The sequence below is a fragment of the Dermacentor silvarum genome, chromosome 4 (genome assembly GCF_013339745.2).
Source record: "Dermacentor silvarum isolate Dsil-2018 chromosome 4, BIME_Dsil_1.4, whole genome shotgun sequence".
NCBI classification, from domain to species: domain Eukaryota; kingdom Metazoa; phylum Arthropoda; class Arachnida; order Ixodida; family Ixodidae; genus Dermacentor; species Dermacentor silvarum.
In genome coordinates, this window is record NC_051157.2 from 70843762 (window position 1) to 70858790 (window position 15029).

Consider the following 15029-nt stretch of genomic DNA (forward strand, 5'->3'; position numbering starts at 1 on the left):
AGCAATCCACCTATGTGAAAATGTGTTGCTTAAAGATCAAATTTTTTAATGCGATTAGCATTGTTCAGGAACTTTGTCCAGCTTGTTTGTTTTTCTTTCCATGTGTAACCTTTTTCATGCCAGCTTGGGTCACTGGGTAGTTCTTGATCTAAGGGGTAGAGCATCAGGCTGCTATGCTGAGGGAACTGGGTTAGAAACCAGTCATCAAAACAACTTGGGTCACTGGGCAGGTGACACTGGTCATGTGCTGCTCTTCAGCGACAAAAACAAAAAAATCATATAAATTTGTACAGGGCTGGGCGAAATTGAACCGGTATCGTATATATTCAAACACGGGACATGGGCAGACTTCAAAGCGGCACTGCTAATGGCACCGTGTATTCAGGCAGAAGCACGAGAGAGGAGCCCGGTTGCAGTAAACGCCTCATATATGATGCGTTTCAGCACTGGTAATACTGTGCATCACTGCATTTCTTCAGTGCTAATCACAATAACGCCGGCAGCCATCCTGAGATGGTTTCTGCAGGAATTTTTCTTTGCCATGGAAAGAGTCACACAGTGGTTGAGCAATGCCATTGCTATACAGTGAGCTCTATTGAGCTCAGCTTACAATGAAGTGAAGTATACCTCACAGGAGTCTGCTGAGGTGTTATGGTTTGATCACATGCTTCTTATTACAGTTACTTTAATTACAGTACTTCCTGCATGAGAGTCATGCCGACTAGTTCTTGATATTTACCTGCATTCTTTCCATGAAAATGCTCACAGGGCCACAGCTTGTAATTTGTGATGAAGGGCATGTGCTGAAGAACGATAGCACTGGCTTGTCCAAAGCATTGAGTACCTTGAAGACTGGCCGGAGAATCGTCCTGACTGGAACGCCATTGCAGAACAACCTGAAGGAATGTAAGTTTAAGTGAACGGTCTCTATAATGACTCATGATATTATCTACCTGTGACAATATAGGAAATTTAGTGCTGTGATAAAAAAATGCTGGGCGAGGTTACTTTTTCTATGCTTAAAAGAAAGTGTAGTGCAGTATGTGTTCTTTTAACACCCCCTCCATACCGACCCTATTTTTTGTCTGCTGAGGCATGTCTGGATGTGGGCATAAGATTCTGGTAATGCAGGAAACAGCCCAGACTGTAGCTCTGTGGGTACTGCAGGATTTGTATAGCACACTTTCGGGGGCCTATTTGATCACAGAACATTGTCTTTACTGAACTCGTTATTATATGGGCGTACCTGCCAACTCAAAAAAGTTGGGATAGGAAGAAATTGCAATAAGACCTGTGCTGACCTGTTGTGGCAGCGAAAGATGCTGTATACAAAAGAGAGACTTGCTTCAAGCAAGTTTATTCAGAGATGTTTCTGAAGCAGGCGAAATCGACAACAGCAATGTAGCTAGAAAAGTCACTTATCTAAAAAAACCTTGGCTTCAGTCTTTGCTTTTCAAGTGCGTGCTGTGTATAAAGGTAAACATTCGTAAATAAAGTGTGCATGTATCCCATTAAAAGCATGTGCTTTGGGCAAACCGTAAATAAACAAATATGGGTGCTACCCACCTCCCCCCACACTCCTATTTCATGTACGTGGGATTTTTAGGAATTTAATGTTCGCAGGTTGCTATTTATGTATAGAGAAATTTGGGGGTTTTGCTCTGCAGGGACACATCCTGATCTCGTTGCTGTTATTTTTTTATTGTTTCTGTTTTTGCTAACTCTACTAAATGTAACCTGTTTGTCATTGTCATCAAGAGGCAAGGACACCAGCCATTATCATTTTCCAAGTTGTGGCAAGCGTCAGCTACATCTTTGTGCATTTACTATGCTTTCAAAACATGTGCACATTATGCAACTCTCTCAAGTTGTGTTATGCAGATTCCACATGCCATCCAGGCTAACAAACTTCCAACTTTAGCAATAAAAAGCGTGAAATTTGCGTCTTGTTTTACAGTGGTAAAATGTCAGTAACCTTGTAACTTACAAAAAATCTAGGCTCACAGTTTCACTTATCACTTAACTCAGTTTCACTTAACTCAGTTTCACTCAACTTGCTCTCTGTAAATTGTGTCATTTTTCTCATCAAGATTTTGGGATATTGGTTGGTTGTGACTGTCTACAAAGCTTTAAATATGAAACAGTAAATGCTTTTGAGCAATATAAGTTGCAATGGGAATCTTGGTGTGTGTTGGTGACATGGAATGTTTGTTTTATTGCAGATCACTGTATGGTGAGCTTTATTAAGCCAGGCCTTCTTGGAACCAAGACTGAGTTTATTAACCGATTTGTGAACCCTATTGCCAATGGGCAGTGTGCGGACTGCACTGTCCATGATGTAAAGCTGATGAAAAAGAGGGTGCATGTTCTTCATCGTCTTCTCGATGGATGTGTGCAGGTGTGTGCTGCAGACCTAGTGCTTTCTACAAGTGCATTACACATTTGTAATAGAACCTGCATAAGAAACAGTATTATGTGTGGATGTTGTAATCTTGACATGTTGACATGTTGATTTTTGACATGTTGAGATAATTAGTGCCTGGACCTGATCTGTCTTCCTTGTCCTGTGATCTGTGCTGCTTGGTACGTTGTTGGAAGTGTCCATATGTCTTGGCATATACCTAGCGTCCGTCTCTACTTATGCATACAACCTACCTTGCAAATCACAGACTGACAGCACAACATGCCAGTGATGAAAAGTAGAGGTGGTACAGCTGCGCTAATTATACCAATGTGCTATATTTGCAACCTGCTGCTTGAAGCTGCACTAAAACTTCAAAAATACCAAGAATCATGCTTTAGGTGCTCCAAAACACTAAGTGTAACCACTATGAGTTCATGTTCAGGACAGCTTTAGAGGGAAGTGGCAGCTAGGTTAATAGCACGGGTATTGTTAAAATCAAGGGTCGCAGCATTCGTTGAGTATTGTGTCATTCTAACCCGTGTTCCACTGCATTCACGTGTGATAATGCGCAACCATGTTAGTGTTCCCGTATTCATGTTTTGTTGATGACTTATGTATTGCATATCTTCAACTTATCCCATTGAAATGCCAATGCATGTGAATGATCATTCCTGCCAGTGGGGACGGTAGATCAAATGAGCTGTGGCTTGGTCACCCAGGCCATCGCGAGGCATTTTGGTTCTTTTAAATGACTTTGCACATGGACAACTGTCCATACTAATTCAAATAATTTAGTGTGTATTTTATTTGTGTGCGATTGTTCTGCTTACAGCGGCTGTGAGTACACATTGTATAATTGTCCCCTTCAGTCATGGTGTACATGAGTTATTTTCGTCATTTCTGTGCAGTGGTGGCAAGGGATAGACCATGAACATTAAGCTTAGGGTAAAGTGAGCATTTGGCTTAAAATTATTTTGCAATTGCTACCTAGTTGGTGCACAAAGCTTTCCCGAAGAATGCTGGCGGTCCGATCTTGTCGAGGTGGATGCGAATTGCTGGGCTGGGTTTCCCGGGAGTCCAGATCTGACGTCTTCTCTCAAGCAGGTTGAGCTAACTTGAGGCGAAACTACCGTGAACTTCGTTGCAGACGCTGGTTTGACGTCTCGTACGTCAACAAGTTCCTCGGAGTTCCGACGTGGCTAGGCGGCCCAGGCGATACTGGACGGCACTAGCCCCCCAACGGCTTCTCAGCAGCACATAGGTTCAGCTTCTAGACTAATCAGCAGGGCCCAAAACCTGCGCTTAAATAGCCTCTCCTTTCCCTAGTTCCCTATGTAGGGAAACTGCCGCTATGTAGAGTTCTCCGAATTCACGGCTCCTAGCTCCTAAAAGTCTTGGCTGCGCCCTTTTCACCATGGACGAAAAACAGCCGATTCTCCTCTCCCCCAAGGTCAAGGGCCAAGGTCGAGCCCGGCATACCACGCGGACGTACACGCACACTTCTGGGTCCGTAATCGGCGTGTCGCGTCTCGAATCGAGATGTCACCCCATGAAGCCACGACGCTTTTGATGCCCGTATTTTGGCATGTCACTAATCAGCGTCAAAACCACTCTCAAAATTCACATATGTCACTAGTCATCACTGGTGTCAAAATTCACATTCACTTGTCACATTCTGCATACAATCTGATAACACTTTTTGGCGACAGCATAAGCAACAGATAGAATTGGCTTACAATAATGAAGAATGTTCTGATACATGCAAGTGGCATCTTGCGCCGAGCAGTAACGCTTAACATTTGTTAGCTGGAGAAAAGCGGACACTGGAAAAAGGGAAACAAAGCACATGTGTCAATATTACCTTTGTACTATGCCTCGTACCTTTGGCAGTGCTGCATACTGCTTTTAAGATGGAGTATAGACTCTTGCCCGTTTTTCTTGCTAAAAAAAAATCAGGTGCGCATTAGATTTTCACTTTATTTAAGAGCTTTAATGCCATTCCTATGCTACTTTTCTACTTTAGACACATAGAAAGTGGGTGTGCGTTTGATTCTGGAGTGTGCTAGAATCAGGCAAATACTACCAAATGAGTTGATAGTGTGTTTGGACGTCTTTTTTCTGTGTCTTGTTTAATTCGACCTCCAGATAATTCGATCAATTTCAAAAGTCTCATCAGGGTCAAATTAACGGAAGTTGGCTGTACTGTTGTGAGAATGCAAGCAATAGCTGGCGGACTCAAACCACACGGGCTTTAGCAGACGACACTTTTTTGAGCACGCCACAGTTCCCACTTCATCTGGCGGTGGCGGGCGGAGTGATCTACTGAAAGAAGTCACTAGGATACTATTGGCCCTCGTTTGCCAAGTTACGGTGAAGCAGAGTATTGTCACAGGAAATGAGTTCTTCAAAGCCTGGCAAAGCATATGTAGATCACCTGGTGTGTTCTCAGTTGTACACAATATTTTCAGTAAAAATATTAGTTCAAGCTGGTAACACCCATTAGATTCGTTGGTAGGCATCTGTTTTACTTGTGCTTACAGGACTGTCTGATTTATTGTCTTATGAGATGTTGGTTATTGTCTGCTTTCAGCGCTGTGACAAAAGTGCCCTGGCTCCGTACCTGCCGCCCAAGCACGATTATGTTATCAGAGTACGTCTATCAGACAAGCAAGTGTCGCTGTATCGGCACTTTCTGGAGCACCTCGCTCAAGGCCCCAGCCAGCAACGACGCGGCAGCATGTCACTCTTCACCGACTTTTACATGCTCCAGAACATCTGTACACACCCACTGCTGCTTGAGCTAATGGATGACAGGGCTGCAACCAGGGAATTTCTCAAGGATGATGAGGATGATGAAGAGGTAGGAAATTGTGTTAACTATCACCGCATTATGTTTAAAGTTTATTCCAATGTGTACTGTACATTGTAACAGATGCCCGAAGAAGGGGCAGATATTTAAGGGTTCTCACAACTTAGGTGGTTTGATGAGGCTTTGAAACTACAGGCTGGGTGCAGTTGGCTTCGAGACACGCATACTTTTGTTCTGCAAGTTGTGGGAATCCTCGGGTCCCATAACCGCCGCACGGGCAGCGAACGTCGCGTCAAGCGCATGCGTGCCAGGGAGAGGGGAAACTTTCCTTCCGCGGGCGGCGCGCGGGAATCGCAAGCGCTATCAGCGCCACCGGGTGGGTCACGTGAGATCCCGCTGATATCACCCGGGTCTTTTTGGTCCCCAGCAAGCGGCGATGGCGGAAGTCTCCGCGGCCCCCCCGTATTCCCCAGTTGGTAAGTCGGAAGCCCTTCTTTACCTAGTGTATTATTCTCTTCGAGGGAACCCTCAGCGATGTCAACTATAGCTAGCTGGCCTGCTCGAAGTGTTAGTTGCAGTCGTAATAAATGCTTTCCGAGTGTACACGTGGTTGTCGTCTATTGTTTCCTCGAGCTTGTACCGGACCGCGGTTGATGCGCAGACATGCGCCAACCGCGGGGCTCGGTGTGTCGAGGCAGAGGGCCGTGGGCATACCCCCCTATCCCGACATTTTGGCGTTCCCAACGTGGGGCAAGCTCTTGGAAAACGGGACGACAATCTGTCCGGACCAGCGTTAGGCCTCAGCCGAAGGCGTGATTGCTAGCTAGATCTATGTGTGCTTTCTTGAGGGTGAGTTAACGCTGCGCCAGTGTCGCCGAACTCGTGTAGACGCCGAGATTTGCAGCAAGTTTTCTTTTAAGAGTACGCCCGAAGCGAGTGAGTGCAGCAGCCGACGCGGTGGTCGATTTTCCCTGTACATATGTAAATAGCCTCCTTTCTGTATCTTTGGATCTGGGAACCGGGCGCCGGAAACGCTGGCTAGGACGTCAGCGGGGCGCAGTCCCAGGAGTCGGCTCGAAAGCTGCGTGTTGAGCAGCGAGCGGGGACCGCTTAGCTAGGCCTGCATCTCCTCGCGGCGGCTCATTGGAACCCTTTATGGGTCTTTTGTGGCATTGGTATCCGTCATGGACGCGATTAGGCCTAAGGCTCTGCGGAGCTGCCGGTCGCATGTTCGAAGACGACCGTGCCGTGACATTTAGCGGGTGCAAACGGATTCGCTAGTTTTACTATACTCGCCCGCGTGGAGAAACCTCGTTCGAAATAGAAAGCTTATTTTGTTCAGATGAACTCAATATTTTGCGGGCGGAATAACCGAAATCTCGGGGGACCAGAGAGAGCTTTGTTCATACGAGCATCGCCCACTTTCGCACTGTATCGGACCGGAAAAATTTGGTCGAAGTGAATAACTTCATTCAAACGAACTGGATTGTTTTTTTTTTTCTTCTCGTTGCCGCATAAAGCTATGCGGTAGACGGGTGGTTCAGCATCGTGTCGGACGGCTGACGCTGCGGCGGCCTCTACTGCCTTAATTATAAGTGTTTGTGGAGTGCATTTGAGCGACTTTGCAGAACGAGTGAAGCCGCCTGGACTTGTTATTGCTGCCATCGTCCACGTCCCTGCCTGCTGTCTCGGCCTCAAATTGCAGCGGAGGCCCCTCCCTGTTCGCGTCCCGATGCAGCAGCACATGGCAGCCACGAGGAGGGAGGCCTGCCATCATACTCCCACGAGGGTACGTCGGTGCGAGGTTCATCGTGCCGGCACGCGCGCCGCTTCGAGAAAGTCCTGACCCGCTGTTCCCGGGTGGACATTGCGGCGCGCATCTGGAAAGCAAGCCATCTTCAGCCCCCGTCATCGTCAAACACTGTAATGGCTGCCATATGTCGGCGGCCGCCACACAGGACTGTGCTGCCTATCAACGTGGATTCGGACATTTCCTGCCGGAGTTTACCATCGCATCTGCCCGGATACTTTGTCAATGGCGTCGTTCCAGCGATTTCTCCGCCGTAGGGCAATATTTAAGGGTGGAGGGATGTGGGAATCCTCGGGTCCCATAACCGCCGCACGGGCAGCGAACGTCGCGTCAAGCGCATGCGTGCCAGGGAGAGGGGAAACTTTCCTTCCACGGGCGGCGCGCGGGAATCGCAAGCGCTATCAGCGCCACCGGGTGGGTCACGTGAGATCCCGCTGATATCGCCCGGGTCTTTTTGGTCCCCAGCAAGCGGCGATGGCGGAAGTCTCCGCCGCCGCTCCCGTATTCCCGCACGTGGTTAGTCAACCACGTTCTTGCCGCGGCAAACGCCGCGGCCCCCCCGTATTCCCCAGTTGGTAAGTCGGAAGCCCTTCTTTACCTAGTGTATTATTCTCTTCAAGGTAACCCTCAGCAATGTCAACTATAGCTAGCTGGCCTGCTCGAAGTGTTAGTTGCAGTCGTAATAAATGCTTTCCGAGTGTACACGTGGTTGTCGTCTGTTGTTTCCTCGAGCTTGTACCGGACCGCGGTTGATGCGCAGGCATGCGCCAACCGCGGGGCTCGGTGTGTCGAGGCAGAGGGCCGTGGGCATACCCCCCTATCCCGACAAAGTAAACTTTATGTGGCTGGTTGGGTGGTGACTGTGATTACATTCCTGTAATAACCACGGTCAGTTCATGTCGGCATCAACGGATGCCTTTGACACAGTTGACAGATAATGGGAATAAAGGGTGCAGAGTGCCTGTGGACAGCCATCGGATCTCAGTTCCCGATGCCTTTCCCATAGCTCTCCATTTATGCAGGCAACTGAAGAAATATATTGGAAACTTGCCTGGGGAAGACGCGTTTGTCCTGAAGTACATACAGCTCAGTTAGCTATGAGACACATGATCCTAATAATGAGATACAGAGGGATCTGTGTGGTCTGAAGCTAGATCTGCACTCTATATATTATCACCACCACCACTGCTACTGGCATTTTGATGCACGTAACACCCAACAATTGATTAATCTGATCACTTCATTTCGTCCTCTTCCTCTACTGAATCTGATTTATTCGATTACTGTGATAAGTATTTAACTGCTTTTAATTCTCTAGTCCATGCTGCTCTCTTTTTGTCCCTTAAAAGGGCCCTGAAACGCTTTTTGAACATAATAAGAAAACGTTGCCGATGTGTAGAAGCGGCTCCTGTGAAGATTTGAGCCAAATATTATTGCACTGCATGCAGCTGGGAATTTACGATGTTGCATCAAAAACGGTGAAAAAGCGCTTGCTCTTGCCTTTACAGTGTTTTCATTGCAAGCAGCAAAACCCACCAACAACTATTGGCTGATTTTAGGTTAGCAAGAACATTTTCAGAAATACAATTACTGCTTATTTTGAGGTAAATAAATGAAAAAAATATCTGTGATCTCAAAAAGACAGAAAAGGCATTTCATCTACGCACTGCCGGTCTACACACAACAGTGCACGTAGCTGCGTGGCCTCTGAGATAGCAGCAATGTGCTGTGTAGCATAGATGCTGTGGCTGCCACAGCATGCCCTGACGAGCCTTTTCGCAAGTGAGACGCTCAACTTTTGGGTGGAGCCTTGCCCCCCTTGTGTAGCTTCCAGTTCACTAGTGGAAACGAAAGGAGAGAGAAAGCTGCTCATCGGTGTGATAACTACGGCCAGTTCCGCTTACACTTGAAGTATTTCAAAGATTTTTGCACTAGGAGATTCGTAAGGCAACATTCTTCAGTAATGAAGACATTCTCTGATTAGTTAGAAAAGTGTTTCAGGGCCCCTTTATGAGTTTATCGATAGCTCGTATCGATTGCACATAGCTATGGTTTTGCATTTTGAGTATGTTCTAGTGAATTCCCTGAAAAGAATAGCTAATGCTGATATTAGTAGGGGTGTGCGAATACTGAAACATTCGGTTTAGCATTGAATAGTGAACATTCGAATCATTTGATTTGGGAATCGAACATCTAGTATTCGATTTCTTGAATACAGTAAAAGCTCGATACGAATCTCACGGGGTCACGGAAAATATTCGTATTAGCCGAAATTCGTATCATCGAAACACAATTAAAACTACTGTCGAATCTCGATAATTCGAACTCATAGGGGCCCGAAAATTTGTTCGAATTAAAAGGACGTATTTTTGAAGTATTCGTGCACCATAGCACGATGCACGAACGGTGCGAGTCGTGAAATATTGCGGCGCGCAAGTGCATAGCAAGCGCGGGCCACGAAACTGCCCACGCCGGCTAAAGGTCGCTTCCCGATAGCGACAGAAAACGAAGCTTCAGGGAGCGAGCGGGCGGCGCCGGCACACGGGTGCGCGCGGTGACCGTCGAAGGTGAGGGAGGAGGGCGGCAGGGAAGCGGATTTGGCCGCGTCAACTCCGCCGCTTCGGTGGCTCCCCTCGCCCTCCCTCTCAACTCCCTCGTAGCTCTCTCACCTTCGACTCCATGCGCACATCTCCGTGCGCGCCCGCCGCCGTGCTGGCGCCAGCTTATTTTAGCCGCCCCCTGAAATTTCGTTTTCTGCCGTTATCGGGAAGCGAGCGTTTGCGGGCGTGGCAGTTTCGTTGGCCCGACTGTGCCTCCGCCGCTGCTTCCCTCTGCGCTGCTGCCGCAGCGTGCAAGGTCAACATGTGACTAGAAAATAGAGGAGAAGGGTTCACTGCCATTTTATCCGCGTGGCTGAGACGTCGGCAATAGTGTGTGCTAGAATACGGTTGTCTAGAACACTCTAGTCGGCACGTACACGCTTTCACGCTTGTTCCGGCGCGATGCAGAAACGGCGACCTTGTAATTTGAGAGAGAAGGAAATTTCCGCGGCGGGTTCTTTTTTTTTTTTCTTTTTCCCCCGTTCCTTCGCGCGCGGCATTGAGGGCATTGCTCCGACCCGCCTGAGCTTTTGCTCTATGGCGGTGTCGGAGCAATGTCGGTCGGAGGCGCCGCCGCGTGATTTGGCGCGCTGCTAAGAGCATTGTCGGTGCACGGTATGTTCGAAATAAGCGTGTTCGAATTCGCTTGCTTCGCGTTGACGTTGAACGAAAGCACGTTTTTCATGATAGTCTCGCTGTGCAACAATTGTGCTCAGTGTTGACGTTGCGAGGCCTAGCTCCTTAGCCAACTCCGTCCGCTTCCTCTTGGGATCCTCATCGACCTTTCGAAGAATGTCTAATTTCTCTTTAAAGGAGAGTGCTTTCCGCTTGTGAGACATAGCTCGCTGCGACTAGGCAAAATGGCGCAAACACGAAGAACGCAGCCTGAAGCGCAGCAGCCACTCCATCTGACGGCTCGCAGAAAAGGAGGAAAAGTACAAAAGCACCAAAAGCGCCACCGCTTCAAACTCTTCGCGCCCAGTCGCGGAGTCCGCGCTGTCCGGCGCCGCGCCTCCGCATCAAAAGAGGAGAGAAAGCACGTGACTGCGCGCTGTTCTCTTTCGCGGCCGTCGGTGGGGCGGCGTTTATTCGTATCAACCTACGCAGGCTGAAAATTGATTCGTAACAACCGTTCTCTAGCACGTTGCAAAGTAATGGGGTTCGGCCGGGACCACAGAAAAATTCGTATCATCCGGAAATTCGTATTAGCCGTGATCGTATCATCGAGCTTTTACTGTATTTGATTTTTCTAATATTTCGTATGTTCTATGTTCTCACGGCACACAATCTCTATTGGTACAAGGTCTGACTTGGGCGACTGGAACAGTCGAAACGATTAACGCTACGTGGACAGAGAGAGCAACAACAACGAAAAAAATTACCATCTTCCCGTAGGGGAACCCTGAGTAGTATGCGAAGCAGCCATGGGGTCGACTCAAGTTCGCATTAGTTTTCATATCGGCCTGTCGCCGCTGCCGTTTCGTGGCAGGGGCTCGAGCCCTCTTCTCCGCGGCGCTGTCCACGGCGCTGTCCACGGCGCTGACACTGGTGTTGACGCTGGCGCTGTCCGTGGCACTCATCGGACAGCGTTGCGGGAGCAGAATGAGAGGAGCGGAGCGTGCGTGCGCGTCATTATACCGCGAGCTACAATGGCGCCCCCCAGCGGAGTATGCAGCGCCTACCGTCGCACCTCTAACCTAAGCTGCTTCGCATTATCGTGCGCGGAGCCACAGGTGTTGCCATTCGTTGCGCAATCCGGAGAGGAGAGGAGGAGGAGGAGGATGCGCATGCGCAGTGCGGGTGTGGACGCCGCACGGCGGATGGATGGAGGGAGGGAGTGACATAGCCCCGACCATAAGATGCTTCGCATCTAAAAGAACAATGCGTATGGAAAGCACAGAAGCATGTGCGAAGATTGGGCCGATTAGTCACTGGAAGGCACGCTGATAATATCGGATGCATATTTTCAGTGTTCACGCTCGCAGATTAGTGCTGTTCGGAGCTTACTGCCCGTATGCGAGTACATAGACAAACTTGGCACGCATGCTCATGGTAGTTGCCGGCCCGCAGACCCGAATGCCGCTTCAACGGCTGTCAATATAACCTGTATGCGTAATCTCGCGATCGATCATTGATGAGCCACTCATCGGAACATACAAGCTTTCCGTGACGGTTTGCGGCCCGTTATCACATCGACCAGTGGCGAATTTTCGTCACGGCCACACCATTGGCCTAAGTTAGCCCAGTAGGCCTAATCGGAGCAGCCGCATCGGTTATCAGTGGATACTGTTACGGTTTCGTACCGAATCAATGCAGTTCTATTCGCAACGTTCACACGACCCTCGGAAAGCTGACAAACCGCCTCACCAACAAAAGCGAGTGTACGGTATGACTGTTGTTCACGGTCACCATCTTTGTGAAACACCATACAGTGGCCCTGAGCTCATTCCGAATGTCGTTCGTAGGCACACATTGGTCTCTTATCATAGCTTCAAGTGACCCTTCACAAGACTAGCTTTGGATTTACATGGTGGGCTTGAAAGTACCGTATTTTTGCGCGTATAACCCGCCCTAACTTTCAACTCCACGAAAAAGAAAAAAATAACCTCGCGTATAACCTGCACGCATATCCGAAAAAAAATGAGGACTAAGAAGTTACAACTACGCGCAGTCATCGTTTCGTTTTCAAAACAAATTTATTTCAAAACAACTGCCGCAACGTTGTCAGTGCTGTCGTCCGATTCACTGCTGTCATCTGAGGCTTCATCGCCGCTCTCAAAGACGTAATCGATTGTCTTCGGAACCATCTCGCAGCAGCTATGTTGCCTGATTTCTTCAGCAGCGAATCTTCAGTTTCTGTTTCACTGTAAAAGACTGCCGCCGAGACACACTCGTGATTGCCTAAACAAGGCTGGCCAACTGTGCAAACTGGGCTTACAAGAAATGGTACCTGACTCGCGCGAGAAGCGTGCGAAAAGCATCTAACCAGACTATGGATGTGGATCTGGCTATAACCTGTGTTGGCTTCTTATTGGATTAACACACGTCGATGTCGATAGGCATGCGGACAACGTGGACTCTGCATGGTAGGCCGCGCGTTGCCGTGAAGCCGACCCCCACCCCCTCCCTTCATGAATCTTGGCACATAACCCGCACCCCACTTTTTAAGCAACTTTTTCCAATTTTTGATGCGGGTTATATGCTAGAAAATACGGTATGTCATGTGATATAGCCTGATGACCCCAAACTGCAGATGCATTTATATGGACAGCAGATGGACGTGGGCAGAAAAAAAAGGGGGGGGGAGGGGGGGTTGGGCGCGATTATGCCATGGGCCTCCCGATTTGACAACTCTTTAAGATGGGCACCGGCCGCAGTCGACCCGTGCGGCGCCAATGACCACGCGGAGTGGTGCCGATAATCACATGATGCAAATTTCTTGCTTTTGTCCGTCGTGCAGATTGGCCTTAATGAGCTGATGATAACCCACAGAAACCATCTGCCATAAAGATAAAGAACCCCCCCCCCCGGTTTGTTAGAAGAAAACTGGGAAGCCAGACTTTCTAACCAATAGAAGATTGCCAATAAACTGAAAATTCCATTGGTATTTAGGACAGCTTCACTATTTGCTCAGCTTCAGATAGAAAAAAGCAGTTGATTCTTTTTGTCAGACAGTCTGTCAATAAAAAATATTTTCCAGACCATCATATACAAACTGAGTTTTTATTAGTGCTGAAATACTAATTTGCTATTCCATTTAACAAGAGGAGAGCATACTATACATGCTGATTCCTAGGCACCTAAGTTACTGATAGCTGGCAATATCCTTGCTATGTAATGTGAGTAGCTTCCCAAGCATGTGCAGCATCGCATTTTCTTACTAAAAATTTATAAGCATTAAACAACGATACATTTTCTGATATTTGATGTTTGATTTGATATCTGGCTTTTTTTTTTTCTTGATTCAATTCAGTATTCGATTCGAAATCTGCTATTCGGTATTCGCACGCCCCTAGGATATTAGTAATTTGGCTTACACTAAAATGTGAAAATTTTAGGAATTTTTAGGTAGCATACCACTGGGCAAGTTGGCCCATGGTTACCCAAGTATAGTGCTCAAACGAAAGAAATGGTGTGAAATAAAGTACCTGTGTCATCCTTCTTGTCTCATCTCTCTATTTTGCAATGGAATACAGGCTGGCATACTGTCCAGAGTCGCAGCTACAAGCTGGCAGTGGCAGGTTTTGAAGAAAAGGTCTAATAAAAAATGGCAGTGTGGAGGGGAGTGCAGTCAGAGTTGCGATGTGCTGTTCAGTGAAGATAAGTATGATTTTACTGAAACAGCAGTTAACCCTTTATTGACGGATGTTGCCTACATGCAACATATGTGAAAAAAAATTTTTTTCCTTGATGAGTTTCTGTATTAAGTAAGAAGTTTCTTGCTAAATATCTTCGGCCAACAGTAAATAACAGGGAGCAAGCATCATTTGTTAGTTTAGAGCAGGAACACAAGACAAGGAAGAATAAGCTTGGCACATGACTCGCTTTCATTTGGAAGCACGGTCAGAGGAGACAGACCGATGCAAGATCTCCTGCTGCAGTGTTGTCACACACGTGACGTAAAGCAGATGAAATGAATACCTATGGTTCATATATGACGAGAGCTGTCTGTAAAAATTCCAAACGAAGCCAGTGATGGTTGGGTGAACTGCGCTTTCAGTTTCCTACGGTTTACCCCCTATTGCTGAAAAGTTTCTGCTAATATATTTTTTTTTGTTTTCGTTGATTATGCTTATTCTCAATGTGTTTTGCACATTTAAATAAAAAATAAAAAATTGGGGGGCATTTATATGTACCATCATTAAAGGTTCTGGGAATGTGCGAGGTCGGTGTGGGGGGGGGGGGGTTGTGGCGTATGGCGAGAGATGGCACTGGTGTTGCGCTGCTAATGCCATCTAATGGCGGGGTTACTTGGGTGCAAAAGGGAGAAGGCAGCGTCTCTTTGGCTGGGGATTGGCGAGCAGCGCGGATGCTTTGCGCATGCGCCGACCCGCTTCGCGGGACCATCTCGGGAAGGCTTAGGAGCACGACACCGAATGGACGAACACAGATTGTTCTAACGCACCACCGTTCGTGTGACCATACACGTGAGTGATTAGGTGTTGGTGTCTAGCATGCGGGCGAACATATGCGCTCGCTATCTGGTCGCGATGAGTCGGACTTCTTCGATTTGTCGCGCACCCATTGGAGTAGTATTTCAGCTAGCGTGCATTAGTGTATGAAAGGAGCAATAAATGCCCTTTTGATTGTTTGCACTCCTGTGTTGTCTTTCCTTGTCCCAAGAGCACATTTGGAGACCCCGCAAGGTTTAAGAGCTCTAATTTGCACTGTCCATATGTCTGTCCT

General features: G+C 47.7%; 1 protein-coding gene across 9 annotated transcripts in view; it reads left to right on the forward strand.

Moving 5' to 3' along the window:
• LOC119450204 (transcriptional regulator ATRX-like) overlaps positions 1 to 15029 on the forward strand; it is a 127975-nt gene that overhangs the window by 39962 nt on the left and 72984 nt on the right. For all 9 annotated transcript variants that reach the window (XM_049665712.1, XM_049665714.1, XM_049665715.1 and 6 more), the window contains 3 exons: positions 769 to 906; positions 2223 to 2398; positions 4995 to 5264. In XM_049665712.1, coding sequence (XP_049521669.1) covers positions 769 to 906; positions 2223 to 2398; positions 4995 to 5264 — 584 coding nt within the window. The remainder of the gene's footprint in view (positions 1 to 768; positions 907 to 2222; positions 2399 to 4994; positions 5265 to 15029) is intronic.